This window comes from Canis lupus, chromosome 11, assembly GCF_011100685.1.
Source record: "Canis lupus familiaris isolate Mischka breed German Shepherd chromosome 11, alternate assembly UU_Cfam_GSD_1.0, whole genome shotgun sequence".
NCBI lineage: Eukaryota > Metazoa > Chordata > Mammalia > Carnivora > Canidae > Canis > Canis lupus.
Window position 1 is genome coordinate 47,466,038 of NC_049232.1, and position 20,644 is coordinate 47,486,681.

At 37.3% G+C, this 20,644-nt stretch overlaps 1 protein-coding gene and 1 pseudogene across 2 annotated transcripts; one reads left to right on the plus strand and one right to left on the minus strand.

Annotated features, from left to right (window-relative positions):
• Positions 1-509: 509 nt before the first annotated feature.
• LOC119876814 lies at positions 510-7,489 on the plus strand. 2 transcript variants are annotated; one of them, XM_038552587.1, is made up of 3 exons: positions 510-1,400; positions 1,497-1,641; positions 7,433-7,489. In XM_038552587.1, the coding sequence occupies exons 1-3, from the start codon at positions 905-907 to the stop codon at positions 7,434-7,436; spliced, it is 645 nt and encodes a 214-aa protein (XP_038408515.1). In that variant the 5' UTR covers positions 510-904; the 3' UTR covers positions 7,437-7,489. The 2 variants fall into 2 exon arrangements, with proteins under 2 accessions (XP_038408515.1, XP_038408514.1); XM_038552586.1 differs by lacking the exon at positions 7,433-7,489 and adding an exon at positions 6,820-7,419.
• Positions 7,490-16,017: 8,528 nt separating this feature from the next.
• LOC611705 lies at positions 16,018-18,895 on the minus strand (annotated as a pseudogene).
• Between the last annotated feature and the right edge of the window lie 1,749 nt (positions 18,896-20,644).

Consider the following 20,644-nt stretch of genomic DNA (forward strand, 5'->3'; position numbering starts at 1 on the left):
CCCTAATTGTCCAGGTCCTCCATTTCCAAGATCTTGGCAGGGCCCTTAGATCTTTTGTTAGGGCAGCTTTTTACCCAATGACCCTCTTTGCAATAGGCGCATTGGTTTTTGTTCATCTTAGGGCACTCCCAAGGGGCACCAGGGCCATCCTCCTTACCCGTCCCTGAAGCCAGCTTCTTGAGGTGCCTCCGTCTTTCCTGTGGGTCGTCCATGGTTGTGGCCAGCAGGATCTTGGCCAGGTTTCGGGTCTGCCGGTCACTTAGTTTGGTTTGTTGTTCTTCCAGACTTTCTCTATTATTATAGACTCGTTCTGCCACTATCACTAAGTCCTGCAAGCTCTTCTCTCCCAGTCTCTCTACTCTTTGCAATTTATTTTTAATGTCTGGAGCGGCCTGGTTAACAAAAGCCATGATAATTGCGGCCTTTGTTTCCGGGGCTTCTGGGTTCATAGGGGTGCACTGCCTAAAAGCCTCTATGACTCTCTCTAAGAAGGCTGCTGGACTCTCATCCTTACCCTGCCTCACATCATAGACCTTGGCCAGATTGGGAGGCTTGCGCGGCAGCCTGGAGACCTGCCCCTAGAGTCTGGCGGTGGACCCGGGGTCTCTCCTTACCTTCAGCTGAGTTGTAGCCCCAGGTGGGGCGGGATGAAGGGAAGGCCGCATTTATGAGGTCTGGGTTTTGAGTCGGCTGTCTGTCCTCCTCTCCCAGGACAGACTTCCAGGCTTCCACCTGAATTCGTTCTCTCTCCTCGGTGGTGAAGAGAACCTGCAAGAGCTGTCGGCATCATCCCAAGTAGGCTGGTGGGTAAAGAGAACAGTATCCAAAAGCCCGATTAGATCTCTCGGATTATCAGAGAACTTTGCATTTTGGGTTTTCCAATTACATAAATCACTGGTGGAGAATGGCCAATATAACATTAGCTGTTCGCCAGTCTCATCGGGGGGCCCATGGTGCGGAGAGGAAGGGCGGTGGAGTCGGCTGGCCCCGCATTCGGAGGTGGGGCCGTCCGGTGGGTCCGACCTCGTGTCCCTGCTGCTGGCCCGTGTACAGAGACTCCCTTGTCAGGGAGGGGTGGTGCCCCTTCTGCAGCCCCCGGTGTCTCCGATGGAGGGGCGGAAGGGGGAGGGGGTGCCCGGTAGGGTGGCAGGAGAATCAGGTCCTCTGGGGAGGAATCCTGGAAGACCAGATAAAGGGGCGCTTGGGCATAGAGTCGGTCTCCTTCTCAGCTTTCCGCAGGGCTAGAATCTCGGTGGGTCCTGCTTTGGGGGGTAAAAATGGCTTTAGCCTAGGAGGGGGATTTTCGGTCATGTCCTGCCAGGCCAGGATGTTGGGCACCTGGTCAGGGTGGCCATCCGGTTTGTCCCTGAAGATCACGGCCTTAACCTGTAAGATAATAGGTAGGTGGAAAGTTCCTTCTTGGGGCCATCCCACGCCAAAGGTTGGCCATTCTGATATGCAATAGATTTGAAATCTCCGTCTCCTTATGTAAACAGTTATGGCAGTTAACAAAGACACAGTAACACAGACAAATGCACAAACAGTTAACAAGGACATAGTAACACAGACAAACGTTCCAGTGTGGCCGCAGAGACAAAACAGAAAGCAACCCGAAGGCCTGGAAGCCGGCCCTCCTTACAGGTGAGGACCTCCATCCTCCTTACAGGTGAGGACTCCTGTCCTCCTACAGGTGAGGACCTCCATCCTCCTTACAGGTGAGGACCTCCATCCTCCTTACAGATGAGGACTCCTGTCCTCCTTACAGGTGAGGACTCCTGTCCTCCTACAGGTGAGGACCTCCATCCTCCTTACAGGTGAGGACCTCCATCCTCCTTACAGATGAGGACTCCTGTCCTCCTTACAGGTGAGGACTCCTGTCCTCCTACAGGTGAGGACCTCCATCCTCCTTACAGGTGAGGACCTCCATCCTCCTTACAGATGAGGACTCCTGTCCTCCTACAGGTGAGGACCTCCGTCCTCCTTACAGATGAGGACTCCTGTCCTCCTTACAGGTGAGGACCTCCGTCCTCCTTACAGGTGAGGACCTCCATCCTCCTTACAGATGAGGACCCCGTCCTCCCGGTGGGGGCAAGGGACATCTCCTCAAGACCCCCAGTCGTCAGCCTGCTGGCGCGTCCGCCTAAGCCAATGCCAACCTAATAATACAGATTGGAATTCCTTCAGGTTAGAGCTCTCAGAAATATGCGCACAAAAGGTGGAAAAAGTTGAGTTGAAACCCTCCGGATGGGGTCCTGGAGGTTTCTTGGATCCCGGACGAGCCCCCAAATGTTGTGCCCGAGATTGCGAATCTGAGAAACCACCAAGGAGCCGACACCGATGCAAACACAGGAGGGTTTATTTACAAGCTCGAGCTTGGGTCCAAGTGTACCCGACACAGTGGAGCAGGGACTTGGACTATAGGTTCTTTAGATTACAAGATAATAACAGAGGAGAGCACAGCTAAATTGAGAATAAATTGCAAAACCATTTTTAGTTGAAATTTCTATTGAGATACTTGTAGATTTACATATAGTTGTGAATATAATGCAGAGAAATAGTTTGTACACTTTTCCCAGTTCCCCTCAGAGGTGACATTTTACAGAACTATAGTATAATACAATAGCCAGGTTATTCATACTAATATAGTCCACCGATATTCTGCAAATGTCCCAAATTTACCCTGTACTCACTTATGGGCACACATGCATGCATGTGTGTGTGTGTCTGTGTGAATGTGTCAAGTTCCATACAATTTTACCCCACTGCTTGGGGCTCTTCAGTTTTTTTTAAATAAGTAGGTGTATGTTTTTTGCAAATTTGGGAAGTTTTCAGCAATTATTTCTTTGAATACTTTCTAAGCTCTATTCTCTTTCTCCTCCCTCTGAGCCTCTGATAACATGAATTTTCAATCTTCTGTTATTGTCCCACAGCTCCCCGAGGCTCTGTTATTTCTTGTTAATCAGTCTTTCTTTTCCCTGTTGTTGTATTTTTTTTTAATTGTTCTTTGTTCTAGTTAATTGATTTGTTCTTTGTCCCCTCCATTCTGGTGTTTAGTCCATCAACTGAGGGTCCTTGTTTTTTTTCCCCCCAGCTTTTGTATTTAAAGGCCTATAATTTCCATTTGTTTCTTCTTTACTCCTTGTATTTCCTTCCTGAAACTTTGTATTTCTTTACTGAGACTGTCCAGTTTTTCATTTGTTTCAAGCATGTTCGTATGGCTTGTTGGAACATTTTATGTTTGCTGCCTTGTCTAATGTCCTTTTTCTGTTTCAGGATCCCTTCTGGGATTACATTTAATCATCATGTTTCTCAGACTTTCCTTTTTGGGGGGTGAGCTAGATGATTTTCAGAGGTACTGTTCAGGTATTTTGTAGAGTATCCCTCCTTCAGCATTTGTCTTATATTTTTCTTCTTATTAGACAGGATTATAAATTTTAGGGGAGGGGAAGATTACAAAAATTTAGTGCCATTTTCTTCATAACAAGAGTATATATACTAAACATGACATCATTATAGATGTCAACCTTGATCAGCTAGCTGAGATAGCATTTGCCCATTTTCTCAGATAATGTTACTATACACCCCTCCTCCCCCATTTCCTTACTGTAAGCTTTGGAAGGAAATCACTATTCAGAGTTCAGAGAGTGGGGAGCTACTTTGAACTTCTGTTAAGGCTGATTATCTCCATAAATCATTCAAAATTCTGCCTAGGATATTTGTTTATTTGCTTTATTTATTTATTAAATCATCCATATATGTCAGTATGAACTCATGGATATTTAGTTTATACTTCGGGTTCTAAAAGTATTATACTTTCAGATATTATTCTTCACCAATTATTCCATTTTTAAAAGTTCTGTTTCTGATGTGTAATTTTTTTAAATATTTTATTTGTTTACTCATAAGAGACAGAGAGAGAGGCAGAGACATAGGCAGAGGGAGAAGCAGATTCCCTGCGGGGAGCCTGATGCAGGACCCAATCCCAGGACCCCGGTATCATGACCTGAGCTGAAGGCAGACTCTGAAACACTGAGCCACCCAGGCATCCCTCTGATTTGTTATTATTTTAAATGTCTATCACTTAAATTTTTTCTTTTACTTTGCTGATTTATTTTATTATTTTTTCCAGTAAACAATTTTTTATTTCTTACCTTATTTTGTAATATTCTTAAAATTTTCATCTGCTAAATGTTAATGATATGCTTTCATTATATATAAGGATGTTCTTTTTCCCTGTTTTCTTTTCTATTATAACAATATTGTGTGAGAGTCTGCTTCAAACTTTATCTGTTACACATTTATAAGCAAAATAACCACATTGTATTTTTAGGAGTGAGGGATGAGCAAGGATATTTATTAGTTTCACCACCCTAGATCCCCCTCTTCTGTTGTTTCACTAACAAATAAAAAGTAGGGTCTCCACTTTCTGAGAACTTCCTCCACATTTCCCCACCCACCTCAGCCTTCTCTAGCCCTTATCTGAATCTTCACTTTGTTTTGCTCCTATTCATCTGCTCAAGTTGGAGTCCATCCAAGCAATATCTCCTCAATACTGAACACTGACCTGAAAGGGTGCTTTATTTTGTTGATTTCCAGATTTCATAGATCCCAGACTCCAGGATAACTTAACCACTTTCAGACATTCCCAAGGTTCCTTAAACTCTCACCTCCCATATTGGTTGTTTCCGTGTGCCCTTCCAGCTTTTGCTGCTGTTTCAGAGGATGGACTGAGAAGCTTTGCAGTGAATACATGATAATGATTTAGAATTTTCTATGTCTAAGCTCATTCAGAAGGCCCTTTACTTTCCCTCTACTTTCTCTAGGATGGTTTTGGATATTGAGCAGGTAATTTAGTTGCTGCTAATTTGTCTTCACCTATTTTTATTTTGCTTTTTTTAAATTGAAATATAATTGACATGTAATATTGTGTAAGTTTAAGGGGTATACAACAGGTTGATTTGATATATTTATAAATTGCAATAGGGTTACCACTATAGCATTAATGAACACCTCCATCGCATTACATAATTATCATTTCATTTTTATGGTGGGAATAATTAGATCTAGTCTCTTAGCAGCTTTGAAGTTCATAACACAATATTGTTGATGACAATCTCTGTGCTGTGTATTAGTTCTCCAGGACATATTTATCTACTAATTCCAAGTTTGTACCTTTGAAAATATATTTTGGGGTTCTTGAAGATGTCTTCTCACTTTAATTATGTTTCTGAAAGAATTTCAAAAATTCAAGTACCATGCTTGTGTCAGCAATCCTACTTGTTCAAATTTGACTCTAGCCTTTCTCACTCTCTTTTGCCCACCTCTAGGTAGCCCTATGGTGAGCAGAGTTTTATATAGTATTTTAATTACTTATAACCCCTATCATCTTTCCATCCTAGGGGCACCTGGGTGGCTCAGTTGATTAAGCATCTGACTCTTGATCTCAACTCAGGTCTTAATCTCGGGATCATGAGTTCAAGCCCTGTGTTGGGCTCCACACTGGCTATGGAGCCAACTTAAAAACAAAACAAACAAACAAAAAAAGTAAGGAAAGAAAAGTAAAAGAAAGCAAACTATATAGAAATTGTTTCTTCCTTCAAGTATACATGTATGTGCGAGGACAATTAATAAGATGCATGATAAGCACCTTAGTAATTTGAGGAAATATGCAAAGTAAATACAGAGGCAACAGTATACTTATGTATTTGTTTATTTATACTTTATAGCTTCCTCCAAAATGAATGTGAGGAGGTGGGATTATAATCATTCTAATTAGGTTGCACCTTTCTCTGTTTTGAGTTTGCTAAATCTCATTAATTTGGTTATATTAAAAAAGAATGAAGTATATAATCCTCTTATGCCTAACATGCTAGCTATTTTCCTTTCTTTTTCTTTTTTTCTCCTTTCTCCTTACTTGCTTTTGCTCTTTCCATGTTTTTCTTTTCTTCCTTATTTATATCTCCTCTTGTTATAAGGGACTTGACTGATATATGATTAAAGATGCTTCAAATATAGTGTAACATAAAGCTTGGAGGAATAAAAAAATGCACTAGATGACATAATAGGGCTCCAAATCTGTCCTGGTGGATTGTATCTGCTAAAAATGAAATTTAACAGTATTGAATGTGTGAAAGCAAACTGGAACATGTTGCCAAATGCATAAAATTTAAGAAGAGAGTAGAAGGTTCTCAGCAGCAGTGTTTTAGTAAGCAGTGGCTATAATTTTTGTCAACAATCCGAAATGACCACTAAAAGTGCTAAACACCCTGAGACTGCAATGATTAAGGGAAAATTAAGGACAAAATCTCACACTTTCATCAGGAGTGCTACTATGATATTTTTTAGGTGAAGGGATGTTTAAATATTGTATTATTTAAGACTCCACTTCAACAGGGTTTATTCCTGCCAAATGTGTTCTATTCATTGACATTAGAATGAAGATGGTAGTCAAAAACTTTTGATATAAATTAGTGCCCCGTTTGAGGAAGACAAGTGCATTTCCCTCAAATACTGATAGTGTTATCACAAAGAAGAGTCATAAAAAGTCCCTAGTGGGGGAATTTCAAAGTTTGGGGGGTATGAGAAAGAGTTCAGATGAATATATAAGACTTGCACAAAAATCAGACAAAAAATGGTATGGTCTGCCCCAGGTGGCAGTGAGGTATCTAAACCACATTTGGGTGGCCATTTGGTAAAATTTCTACAGAGTATTCTATGTTCTCAAAGATGACTGGATTGTATGCCTTTTAGAATGTCTTCAAATTATGAATGCTGGTAATTTTATTTTATTTTTTTTAAATTTTTATTTATTTATGATAGTCACAGAGAGAGAGAGAGAGAGAGGCAGAGACACAGGCAGAGGGAGAAGCAGGCTCCATGCACCAGGAGCCTGACGTGGGACTCGATCCTGACTCTCCAGGATCGCGCCCTGGGCCAAAGGCAGGCGCCAAACCGCTGCACCACCCAGGGATCCCTGAATGCTGGTAATTTTATAAAAGACTCATCTCACCTTGAAGAAATAACAAGTTATCATACCTACTCATCTTAAATTCAACTAAAACTTTTAAAAAGGAAGTGATTTATACTAAATTGTCATTTGATTTATAATTGTGAAAGCTGTGGGAAATATAATTTAGCCTCTATTAGCAGTGTGCTCTAGTGAGATCATTAAAACTAAACTATAATTCCTGAAAACAGGAAACAATATTGGAGGTTGAAGAATATGTTACTGACCTCTTGCAAGCTCATGACTTATATTCATCAGTAAATGAATCCTGAACTTGTCTTCCTATTCATATTTAAAATAAGACTCATGGAGATTTTTTTCAATTGGGAGTAAATTGATTGAAATAGCATCGTAGAGTTTCCTTTTTGTGAACCATAACAAAATGGTCAAAGTAACTTAAAGATTTTATTTATTTATTTATTTTAGATAGAAAGACAGAGAGTGAGACCAGAGGAAGGAGCAGAGGGAGAGGGAGAAAAAGAAGATCAAGCTGCTGCAGTGAGCACAGAGCCCAACATTGGTCTCGATTGCAGGACCCTGAGATCATGATCTGAGCCAAAATCAAGAGTCAGAAGCTTAATGGACTAAGCCACTCAGGCACTCCTAAAATGGTCAGAGTAACTTAAAAAACAGCAATGACAATTAAAAAAAAAAAAATACTCCAAAACAACCAAAAGAGTGGCAACACAACGTATCATAATTTAATGCCATTAACTATAAAAACTGTTGCTCTTGTATTAAAGCAAAAATTAAGAATCTGAAACAGAGGAAGGTGCTGCACAGATTGATTGTGGCTCCTCCTTCCCCATAGTACTTAAAATGAAAAGTCAATAAAACCCTGCAAGTTGTCACTGAGAGAGAAAAATTGAGTAGATCTTTTATTGTTTTCTTTCCTGAAGGAGTAGTAAAGACGACAGCTGCTGGGAGAAAAAGTGTGAAAAGGGGAAATGAACCTGGAGCTGAGGTTCTTTGGTGGGAATAAAGCTTCCAAAAACAGACAGTAAATTAGGAACCAGGAGTGTATCTCATTCTGAGAATGGGGTTTCTCCTGTTAACGTAATGAGTGCAGATAAGGACATTTAGCAAAATCGCAGGACGCCTGATTTTCAAACTGCAAGCTCACTTTAGTGCTATTTCTTCCCTCACAATTCCCTGAGTTATAGAATAGCAGATAGAGCAGAAATCATCTAGCTCTCTCAAACCGTGTCTGTGAACAATAACAAAAAAAACAAAATCCAGGTAAGAAGAGAACAGGCAAATTGTATATGGATAGACAGCTATGCTTTGTAAAAAAATAAAGCAACAGTATCATCCAGAGGGAAAAAAAGGACAACACTATGGGATGACCAATATTTTCATACAGAAGCAAATCACTCAATCTAGAGAGAAAATGTCCCCAGCCAGTTAATGATATGTAAATGAATAGAAATGTGAAATCTGTTAAAAGAGGGCTCAGAAATAAGGAGCTAACACAGTTATGTGATGTGAGAGACAGAATAATGGTCTCTGAATGATGTCCATGTCCTAATTGATGGATTTTGAGAATGTATTACCTTACATGCCCAGAGAAATCTCGTAGGTATGCTTCAAATTAAGGAGTTTGAGAAAGGGAAGCTATCCTGGATTATTTGAGTGGGTCCAATGTCATCACGAAGGTCATTACAAGGGAAGGAGGAAAGTAGGAGGGAGAAAGAAGAGTCAGAGTCCGAGGACTAGGAGGATTTAGAGATGCTATGCCACTGTCTTTGAGGATGGTGAAAGGTACCAAGGAAAAGGGAGGCGGGTGGCCTGCATAGGTAGAAAATTTCAGGCAAACATTCCCCGCTATTGTCTCCAGAATGAAGATAGCCTCGTTGACCATTTAAACTAACCTACAGAGCTGTAAGAAATCTGCATCTTTTTAAGCCACTAAACTTGTGGGAATTTGTTAGAGGAGAGAGGGGAAACAAATACAAACAACATGAGAGAAAAATTGTACACCTTAAAACCAAACAAAACAACTGAGGACCAAGTAAACATTGTTAAATTTTAAAAAATGTCAGAGAAATGAACAGACACTGATGAAACTTGACTTACTAAAAAGAAGGTGAGTCAAAAGATAATCTTTATCAATACGTGTGAGCACAGACCAAAAGACTGAACAGATTAAGAAACAAACAAGGCAAAAAATAAATAAATAAATAAGATAAATAAAATTAAATAAACCCCCCCCCAAAAAAAAACAAAACAAAAAGAAACAAACAAGGCAACTAGAAGCTGACATAAGGATAACAGGGTAACATAATTTTCTTTCAAAACCACAGGCATTGGTAAACATTCTCAAACATGGAACATAAACTCTTTTGAAAAATAATGAAGTTAAAGTGAATTAAGGTATAATTTTCAGAAGATGAAGATCTAACTCCTCCATATTCCTTCTGTTAAGTACAACTAAATCCCCTGGATATTATGTAAAATGAACATAAGAAGACTTTGAAAAGTGAAGAGAAAAAGGCAGACGGTCTGGGACCTTAGGATCCAAAGAATAACATTGTGGTGGGTTCCCAGAGGGTTTTTTTAAATTTAAATTTTATTTTTTTGCTGAAAATATCCCTGACTTGGAGCTAAAGAATCCAGTGACCTAGAAATGGCAATAGATGCAGACAAGAAAGCCCCAACAAATGCCTGCTCTCCTTAGCAAACAGATTAGGAAAAGGACAGCCTAGTAAGACAAAAAACTCCTAAATATCTACCCAATTGAGCCAAACACCACAGAAAAATATATGACTCCATCTCCACATACTAACACCAACCAAGATGAAATGTGAAATCCAGACCTTCACCTCATCATGCTGGAACCTACCCAAGCTCCTAAACCTACTAGTTGGTTTCAGAGATGGTCAAGTAGTGAGCAGAATTTCTCTCTGTCAGCAGTGAGGAATATCTCAACCCCCAATAACAGTGGAAACCACATGATTAACCTGTGAGTCCAGAAAACAATGAGTCCTGTTTAAGATATTCAAAGAAACAGAATGTCACAGAAGGATTTTATATCCAGCAAATTTAATTTTCAAATATAAGGCAAGACTATCATGAACATAGACAAACTATCATGAACAGAAATGAATTCAGGGTGTACTTTTTTCATTAGCATTTTCCAGTTGGATTGTATAGAGAATGCTCTTGACACAACAATCAAAATTACTAAAAATATGTATGTATATACATATGTATTTAACATATATATATATAGTCATAGAACCTCTAGAAGTGGCCATTAAATGTTTTCACCTACAAACCTAAAATTTAATGATAATAATAAAAGAGACAGTATGCAATGTGATGCTAATAAAAAGGTGATAAATGTTGATAGCTGGTTTCTGGGAAGAAAAGCTGATTTGTGTTGGCTGATTTCTCTGGTGTAAATGCTCTCATCATAACAAATTTCAGGCTATCAACTTAAAGAATCTCCTGCTGGTAAGAGATGGGACAATTTGAGCATCTATAGAAATAAAAATAGCAATAAAGCAGAAGCGCATCAAATGTACTTTAAAAAGAAATAAGCATTTATTCTGCCTTTATTATAAAATCAATACCTTGAGGAAAACAAAATAATAGATGAGGAGAGGTGAATCTTTAAAGAAACATTCCATCTTATACACAAAGAAGGAATAATTTAAAATGTTAACATTTTATGATCCCTAATAAAATAGGGATCTAATACCAAAGGCTAATCACCACTGACATCATAGGGAGAAACTGATATTTGGTACCTCCTAAAGGAAGTACAATGTACCTCCTGTGAAATAGTCTTGCAAATGCTAGATCTAATTATGAACTTATGATAAATATAGGAGAGAGATGAACATGTTGAATGATGTCATGGGAGTGCAAACAGTACATCCAGGTTGTGGGGCATGTATGGAATACTAAAAGACAAAAAACAAAATAAAATAAAACTTTGATTTTTTTTTCAAAATAAATTGTAAGAAGAAAAAAACACCGATAACTGTAAATTACAGAAGACTTAAGAAATAAATCAACCAATCCAGATGTGTACCTCTTGTTTAGATTTCAATTTTATCAAATATGGTATAAAGATAAAAAGAATTATAGGATGATCAATTAAATGTGTATATTGCCTATGTATTTGGTGATATTAGGAATTATTTTTTTAATTATGGAGGAGGGTGTGATGAAGATATATATTTTTTTTAATTAGCAATGCATAACATTTATTTCCTTGACATTTGTCTTCCGAAGAGTTCACAGTGTTTCAGTGTCAGTTGAAACAGGGGAAGAATCTCAGGGAAGAATCCTTCACATAATAATAGGACCATTGGTAATAATGTCTCTCAGTTCTTTCCAAATCCATAAAGATGCATTTCCTGATGAGTGACTGAGCTGTGAAGAAAGAGATGAGAAACCCTCATCCCTCTGAATTACTTGTGTCAGAATATTTTAACCATAGTACTACGGATAGTGAATTATCCTTATTAACAGGAAATACGTCTCAGATTGGAATCTGAGCAATCAGATGGGCAGAGAAAAAACGCTTTGACTGGCTCTTCATCTTTTAAAGACAAAGGAGAGCTTTTTTCTATGTGCAAAAGTTGTATTGTAAAGGGTAATTATTGTGTTTTATACATATATACTAAAATGCTATGGATGAGGTAATGTTGTCTGACATTAGTTTCAAAATAACAGGATGGTGTGTGAATGTGTGACATTATGGAGAAAATAAGAACTGGTCATGCCTTGATAATTGTTAAACTCGGGTGATGAGTATATGTGGATTCAAAATGCTATTTCCTTTCACTATTGTGTAAGTTTAAAATTTTCTGTAATAAAAATTTTAAAAGATGACCTTTGGCTATAAAGTATAAAATTCTAGGACATCAAATTAAATAAGGTATTGTCTATATCTAATAATGCTGAAGAGAATTGAAGCTAAATGTTTTGGTGGTATTAGGCTATAGGTTTGCTTGACCTCTCAAAGTTCTTTCTATTCTTGGCTGTCCTTCATTTCTTTAGAAAGCAACATTATTTTTTTCTACAGTTCTACAATGCTTTTAAGATTTTACTGCCAAGGAACATTTTATTATGGTAACGTTAACTGTGTCTTTGTTTCCAATATATCACTGCACTAGAGATAACTACACTTAAGACTACCTATTTTAGGTCACTTAATATACTACTTTCCCTCATTTAATGGCTAGAGATCAATATTATTATAGTAGACGAAAATCGTAGATACCTCTAGCTTCCAGATATTACTACAGAGAATTACTGAACTCAAAATATTATTTGGTAGTCTCTTTTGCTTTTTCTGTGGGTAGGCAAACCTGTTATAACATTTAAAAGAAATAATTCTTGAAAGGCTGTATGCTGCCATAACATTGATTTCATGGCACTTAAGAGTATTCTAAAATGTTTGTTTTTAAAGGTAAGACAAATTATATTTGTTCTTATAGTGAAGGAAGAAATACTGCAATTACCTTGGCTATATTTTTAATCTTTTAATAAATATTGAAATAAAATTTATAACATACATGTAAGGTAACAGAAAACAAAGGAACATTGGTATACCAATTTTAAGAAACAGACTTACCAGTTCCGTTGAAGCCTTTTGAGATAATCTTTGTGAAGTCCATCACAACCCCCATCCTTAGAGAATAGACCACTATTGTGAATTTTGCGTTTATTCGTTTTTAAAAAATTGTTTAATATGATTATACCTTCATCAATATGCTGTTTAGTTTTCTCAGGTGTTTAAACATGTATTAATGGATCCACGTTTGTATATTCTTCTAGACTTTCTCTCTTTTTTATAAAGATTATATTTCTGAGATTCATCCATGTTGATTCATTAATATATCATAAAGTATTTCAATTTATAAATATAGTCCATTTTATTTATCCACTATTCTATAGATATGAATTTGATGTTTTTAATTTTTCCTATTGTGTTTTTGTGAGCATTCTTTTTCTTTAAGTTTTTATTTAGATTCCAGTTGGTTAACATAATATTAGTTTCGGGTATAAAATATGGTGATTCAACACTTCCACACATAACTGATACTCATCACAAAATGTGTACTCCTTAATCCCCATTACCATTTTCACCCATTCCCCCACCCACCTCCCCACTGGTATCCAACTGTTTGTTCCATTGAGTCTGTTTCTTGGTTTGCCCCTCTCTATTTCCTTTGCTCACCTGTTTTGTTTCACAAATTTCACATATAAGGGAAATCATATGGTATTTGTCTTTCTCTGATTGACCTTTTTCACTTAGCATACTATTCTCTAGCTCCATCCATGTTGTTGCAAATGGCAAGATTTCATTCTGTTTTATGGCTGAGTTGTCCGTCAATGGACACTTGGGCTATTTCCATAATTTGGCTATGGTAAATAATGCTGCTATAAACATCAAGGCACATGTATCATTTTTTTAAAAAAAAGATTTATTTATTTATCCATGAGATACACAGACTGAGAGAGAGGGGCAGAGACACAGGCAGAGGGAGAAGGAGGCTGCTTGCAGGGAGCTTTATGCGAGACTTGATCCTGGGATCCCAGGATCACGACCTGAGCCGAAGGCAGGCACCCAAACCCTGAGCCACCTAGGCATCCCCACATGTATCATTTTGAATTAGTGTTTTTATATGCTTTGGGTAAATACCTATGTGTGCAACTGCTGGATCTTAGGGTAGTTCTACTTTTAATTCTTTGAGGAATCTCCATACCTTTTTCAGATGGCTGCACCAGTTTGCATTCCTACCAACAGTACAAGAGGGTTCCCCTTTCTTCACATCCTCACCAGCATCTGTTGTTTCTTGTATTGTTGATTGTAGCCATTATAACAGATTTGAGATGATATCTCACTGTCATTGTCATTTTGATTTGCATTTCTCTGATCAGTGATGTTGAGCATCTTTTCATTGTTTGTTGGCCATCTGTATGTCTTCTCTGGGAAAATGTCTCTTCATGTCTTCCACCCATTTTTGGATTCAATTATTTGATTTTTGGTGTTGAATTGTGTAAGTTCTTAATAGATTTTGGATATTAACCCTTTATCAGCTATGTCATTTGCAAATATCTTCTCCCATTCTGGTGGCTGTCTTTTAGTTTTGTTGATTGTTTCCTTTGCTGTGCTGGAGATTTTTATTTTGATGAAGTCCCAATAGTTTATTTCTGCTTTTGTTTCCCTTGCCTCAGGAGACCTATCTAGAAAGAAGTTCCTATGACTGTCAAAGAAGTACCTGCCTGTGTTATTCTCTCAGATTTTTATGGTATCAGGTCTCACATTTAGGTCTCTAATTCATTTTGAATTATTTTTGAGTGTGGTATAAGAAGGTGGTCTAGTTTCATTCTTTTACATTTTGCCATCCAGCGTTCCCAGCACCATTTGTTGAAGAGATTTTCTTTTTCCCATTGGATATTCTTTCCTGCTTTGTTAAAGGTTAATTGACTGCATAGGTTTATTTCTGGGTTTTTATTCCATTCTATGATCTATGTGTCTATTATTGTGCCAATACCATACTGTTTTGATCCCTACAGCTTTGTATTATAACTTGAAGTCCAGAATTGTGATGCCTCCAGCTTTTCTTTTCTTTTTCAGGATTGCTTTGGCTATTTGGAGTCTTTAATGGTTTCATACAAATTTTAGGATTGTTTGTTCCAGCTCTGTGAAAAATGCTGTTAGTGTTTTAATAGGGATTGGATTAAATGCGTAGATTGCTTAAGGCAGTATAGACATTTTAACAATGTTTGTTTCTTTCAATCCATGACCATAAAGTACAAATAATTATAAGAGAATATTATGAAAAACTATGTGCCAATAAATTGGACAATGTGGAAGAAATGGATGAATTCCTAGAAACATATAAGCTACCAAAACTGGAACAGGAAGAAATGGAAAACTTGAACAGACCAATAACCAGCAAAGAAACTGAATCAGTAACCAAAAAACAACCAACAAACAAAAGTTCAGGGCTAGATGGCTTCACAGGTAAATTCTATCAAATATTTAAGGAAGAGTTAAAACCTATGCTTCTCAAACTATTAAAAAAAAATAGAAGGAAAACTTCCACATTCATTCTATGAGGCTCCATTATCCTGATACCAAAACCAGATAAGAACTCCACTAAAAAAGCAAATTATGGACCAAAATCCCTGACGAACATGGAAGCAAATCTTCTTAATAAAATACTAGCAAATATTGCTATTATTAGAATGCAAAAATACATTAAGAAAATCATTCACCACAATCAGTGAAATTTATTTAGGGTTGCAAGGGTGGTTCAAAATTTGCAAATCAATCAACATGATACACCAAATTAATAAAACAAAGGATAAGAACCATGTGATCATTTCAATAGATTCAGAAAAATTATTTGACAACATACAACACTCCACATCCATAAAAACCCTCAATAAAGTAGGTTTAGAGGGAATATATCTGAACATAATAAAGCCATCTATGAAAAAAACTCATAGTGGAGAACTTTTCCTCTATGGTCAGGAATAAGACAAGGATGTCCACTCTCACCACTGGTACTTACCATAGTCCTGGACGTCCTGGCTACAGCAATCAGACAACAAAAAGAAATGAAAGGCATGCAAATTGGTAAAGAAAAAGTCAAACTTTCACTATTTGCAGATGACATGATATGCTATATAGAAAACCTGAACAATTCCACCAAAAAGCTGCTAGAATTGATAACTGAATTCATTAAAGTCAAAGGATACAAAATCACTGTACAAAAATCTGTTGCATTTCTATACATCAATAATCAAGCAGCAGAAAGAGAAATTAAGGAAATAGTTCCATTTACAATTGCACTGAAAACAATAAGATACTTAGGAATAAACCCAACCAAAGAGGTGAAAGATTTACTCTAAATAATATAAAACTTTGATGAAAGAAATTGAAGATGACAAAAGAAATGGAAAGACATTACATGCTCATGAGCATTCTTGATGTACTTATGTAAGAATATATTTATCCAGAAGTCTGGATTTATGTCTGATTTATATGTACAATAGTTTATCTAGGATATATGTCCAGATGTAGAATGATGGGGACACTGGGCAAGCATTTTTTTAGCTTTAAGAGAAAGTACAAAACTTTTTAACCAAGTGGTAGTAACCAATTTACACTTCTATCGGCAATACAAAGTAATTCCAAATCCTGTACACCTACATCAGCAACTGATGTAGTTTAATCTATGCCAATTTAGTGGGTTTAAAATCGTGTGTCATTGTGGTTTTCATTTCTATTTCTCTAATAATGTCATTGAGCATCCCTCAATGTTATTTGTGTATTTGTGTTCGTATGGACTTGTTGATATTTTTCCCCAGTTTTCTAACTTGGTTGTTTACCTTTTAATTTAAAAAAATTTTTAATTTTTAAAAATGTTCTGTGTAGTATGTTAATCTCAGTTAATGAGTTGCAAATATTTTATCCTGGTCCATGACTTGTATACAGGGACTTCAATATCCCATTTTAAACAATGGATCAATCATTCAGATGGAAAATCAATAAGAAAACACTGGACTCAAATACACATTAGACCAGATGAACCTAACAGGCATATTATACAGAACATTGCAACCAATAGCATTAGAATACACACGGGACATTCTCCAGACTAGATAATATGTTAGGCTGCAAACCAAATGATAAGAAACTTAAGATTGAAATCACATGAAGCATGTTTTCCAACAACAATGTATGAAAGCCAGAAATCAATTACAAGAGGAAAATTAGAAAATCACAAATATGTGGAGGCTAGTTAGCACACTGATAAACAACTAATGAGTTAAAGAAGAAATAAAAAAAGATAAAAAAATATCCTGAAAAAATAAAAAAAATAAATAGGAAAACTTATGAGATACAGCAAAAATAGTTATTAGAGGGAAGTTTATTTATTTATTTGTAAAGAAAAGGGTGGAATTTAATCTTTATTTACAGGACACTGTAAGATAGAAGATCCCACATAGAAATCAACAACCCGCTGAGAGGAGCTTCATACAGTTTGTACAGTTCAGAACTGGTCAAGTATAGTTTCGTTGTAAAAAGTGCTACAATAACAAAGCACATTTAAAAAGAGTTGTTAGTAGAGAAAGTAAGACAAACAACTACCAAACAGTACTCAACAAACAACTTTGTCTCAGCTGTACAGTCTAAAAGTTAAAGGTCCCTGGAGTGCCATCCTGAACTTGAAATGTATAGCCTTCAGAGGTAGTTTCAGGCACAACATTCTGGTCTTCCTCTTCCTCTACAGAGAATACTTCTCAATCAAGTTTAATGAAGCTTTGTACACAGACTCATTTTCATGGTTTTGTAGAGCTTCAATTTTGTCCAAACCCCCACAATCTTCAATCATTATACTAAGTTTCTCAGTTTCACCTAGTTTCTCAGCAGCCTGAAAGATGTTTGAAATGGCATCCAGAATAACCAGAATAATTTTGGTATCTTTTGCAGTTAAGAGGTTCATCAATGGTTCTATTATGCCACAATGAACGAGGTATGCAATCTGTTCAATTGTTCTACCACTTGTATAGTTGGTCACAGCCCATACAGCTTCCATTGTGTCTTAAAGTCTGCCTTAGAGAGAACACCAACGAGGAATGGGACTAATCCGTGATTCACAACTTGCTGTATCTGGTCCTGGCGACCAGCTGTGATGTTTGACATTGTCCATATAGCTTCCTTCTGAATATTAGTTTTGGGGTTTGTTAGCAGGCTGGGAAAGACAGCAAGTGCTCCGGCATCTATTATAACCTGAGTCTGTTCATCTGTCCCAGTGACAATATTTCCTATGGCTCTTAGCGTAGGAGTCGCAATGGGTAATTCAGTAGGTCCTAGAAGTTTCACAAGTTGGGGCACAACTCCTGTTTTCACAACCATTTCAATCCATTCATAAGGTAGGGAATGGCCCAGCATGTATCTGCTAATACATCTGGATCATCATGATGTAGGAGACGAACTAAGGTAGGAAGAATCTGCTCAACAGCATCTAATGGGGGTGCTGGATTCTTGTTGTGACAAAGGTTTGAGAGTGCCCAAGTAAGGTTACATAAATAACCACATGCTAAAGATGACTTATCAGGAACTGCAAGGAGAGCCAACAGTGGGTCAGCTGCACCATACTTGATAACCAAGTCTCGAAAAACTGAACCATCACTTGCAGTGTTTCCTAGAGCCCATACAGCTTGTTCACTGATGTGGGCGTGGGAAGATGCCAACAGAGAAATGAATGCTGGGATAGCACCTCCATCAACCACAGCCTTGGTCTGTTCTGATGTTCCAGAAGCAATGTTAGAGAGGTCCCAAGCAGATTCGAACTGAATAGGACTACAATCAGTTCTGCCCAAGAAGGACAAAATTTTTGGAATCAAACCAGCCCGGATTACGTTGTCTATGGGGGGCTGTTTTCCCCTAGAAAGTAGTTTCCTAGCAGCTTGAGTAGCCTGGAGCTGGCTTTCCAAATTGTTGCTATTTATGCCTTTGACCATGTCATCAACAGACCAATCTACAGTGCCCTGGTTGTTGCGGTTCTCCTGCCGTGGAGAGGTAGCATCATCAGGAAATGAGCTTATATTTCTCCTTTTCAGCATCTGGTCCTCCTTCGCTTTCCTCAGCTCCACATTAACTTCTATTCGGCGCCGCCTCATTTCCGTACTGTCTTTCCCCTTGTTCTTGAATCTGTTAAGGCGGGCAGCTGGGGAATTAGCATTCTCGCTGGTGGACATGGTTATGAGACAAAGGGAGAAAGCTGCACGGCGGGCTCAGGCTTCCCCGGGAGGCGGTGCGGGGCGCGCAGGCTGCGGGTGGGCTGCCCTCAGACTGTCCACAGGGATCAGCCCAGAGACGGTGTGCCAGAGGGAAGTTTATAGTGAAAACCAGCTGCATTAAGAAAAAAAGAAAGATGTCAAATAAGCAACCTAATTTTATACATCAAGAAAATAAAAAAAAGAGCAAGCTAAGGTCAAAGTTAGTAGAAGAAAGGAAATAATAAAGATCAGAACAGAAGCTAATAGACTAGAAACTAGAAGGACAATAAAAAAAGAACAATGAAACCAAAAGCTATTTTTTTGGAAGGTGAAACTGATAAATCTTGAGCTAGACTAACTAAGAAAAAAGAGGCTCGAATAAGTAAAATCAGAAATAAGGAGGAGATTTACAACTAATAACACAGAAATTATAACGATTATAAAAAACTACCGGGAGCAATTATATACTAAAAAATTAGATAAACTAGAATAAATGAATAAATTTCTAGCAACGCACAACCTAGCAAGAGCAAATCATGACGAAATAGAGAATTTAAACAGATCAATAATGAGTAGAAAATCAATAATCAAAAGTTTCCTAAAAAAGAAAAGTCCAGGACCAGATGGCTTCACTGAATTCTACATATGTTCAAAGAATTAATGTCATTGCTTCCCAAACTCTCCCAAAATATTGAAGAAGGGGGAATATTTCCAAGCTCATGTAAGTCGGTACAGCCATTATGAAAAACAGTATGGAGGATCCTCAAGAAATTAAAGATAGAACTACTATATCATCCAAAAATGCCACTTCTGGGTAAATATCCAATAAAAATATAATCATTAGGGATCCCTGGGTGGCGCAGCGGTTTGGCGCCTGCCTTTGGCCCCGGGCACGATCCTGGAGACCCGGGATCGAATCCCACATCGGGCTCCCGGTGCATGGAGCCTGCTTCTCCCTCTGCCTATGTCTCTCTCTCTCTCTCTCTCTCTCTCTCTCTCTCACTGTGTGCCTATCATAAATAAATAAAATAAAATTAAATTAAATTAAAAAAAAGAAAGAAGAAATCCTGTTATTTGTGGTATGAATAAACCTGGAAGGCATTATGCTAAGTGAAAAAAACCAGACAGTGAAAAACAAATACTGCATGAATCACATAAGTGGAATCTCCAATCACCTCCCCAAAAGTCAAACTCATGGAAACACAGTAGAATTATGGTTGTCAGAGGCTGAGGATTGGAGGAAATAGCGAAAGGTTGGTAAAGGATAGAAACTTCTAGTTATAAATGGTTAAGATCTAAGGAGTTAGTATATGATTATAGGTGATATTATTGGAATGTATAATTGAAATTTGTTAGGAAGACATACTTCAAGGGTTTTCACTAAAAAAATAAAATAAATATATAGGGATAGATGGTTTAATGAAGTCATTGTGAAATATTTCAAATTATCAAGTTGTACACATTAAATGTATTATTTTTTTTGTCAATTATACTTCGAACAATCTGAAAAAGTTCCTTTCTTATTTGAAGGTCATACGGATATTCTCCTATTTTGTCTTCTAAAAATTTGTAAACATTTCTTATTATATTTTGCTTTTCAAATATTTTGGAATTTTTGTTAAGGTGTCAAGTTTCCATACATTGTTTTATTGTTTTATTTATCTATTTCCACTTTCCTTATATCTAATTGTTTTATTTACTTACAGTAGATTTAAAATAAAACGTTTTATGTCATTGGAAGGTGTGTCTTTTTATTCTTTGGACATGTTCTGACTCTTCCTTGCTCTTATTCTTTTGTATGAAAATTAAAAAAAAAACTTAAAACCATTAAGTCTAAAACAAATATAACTGTTCCAGCATTTTGATCAGAATTTTATT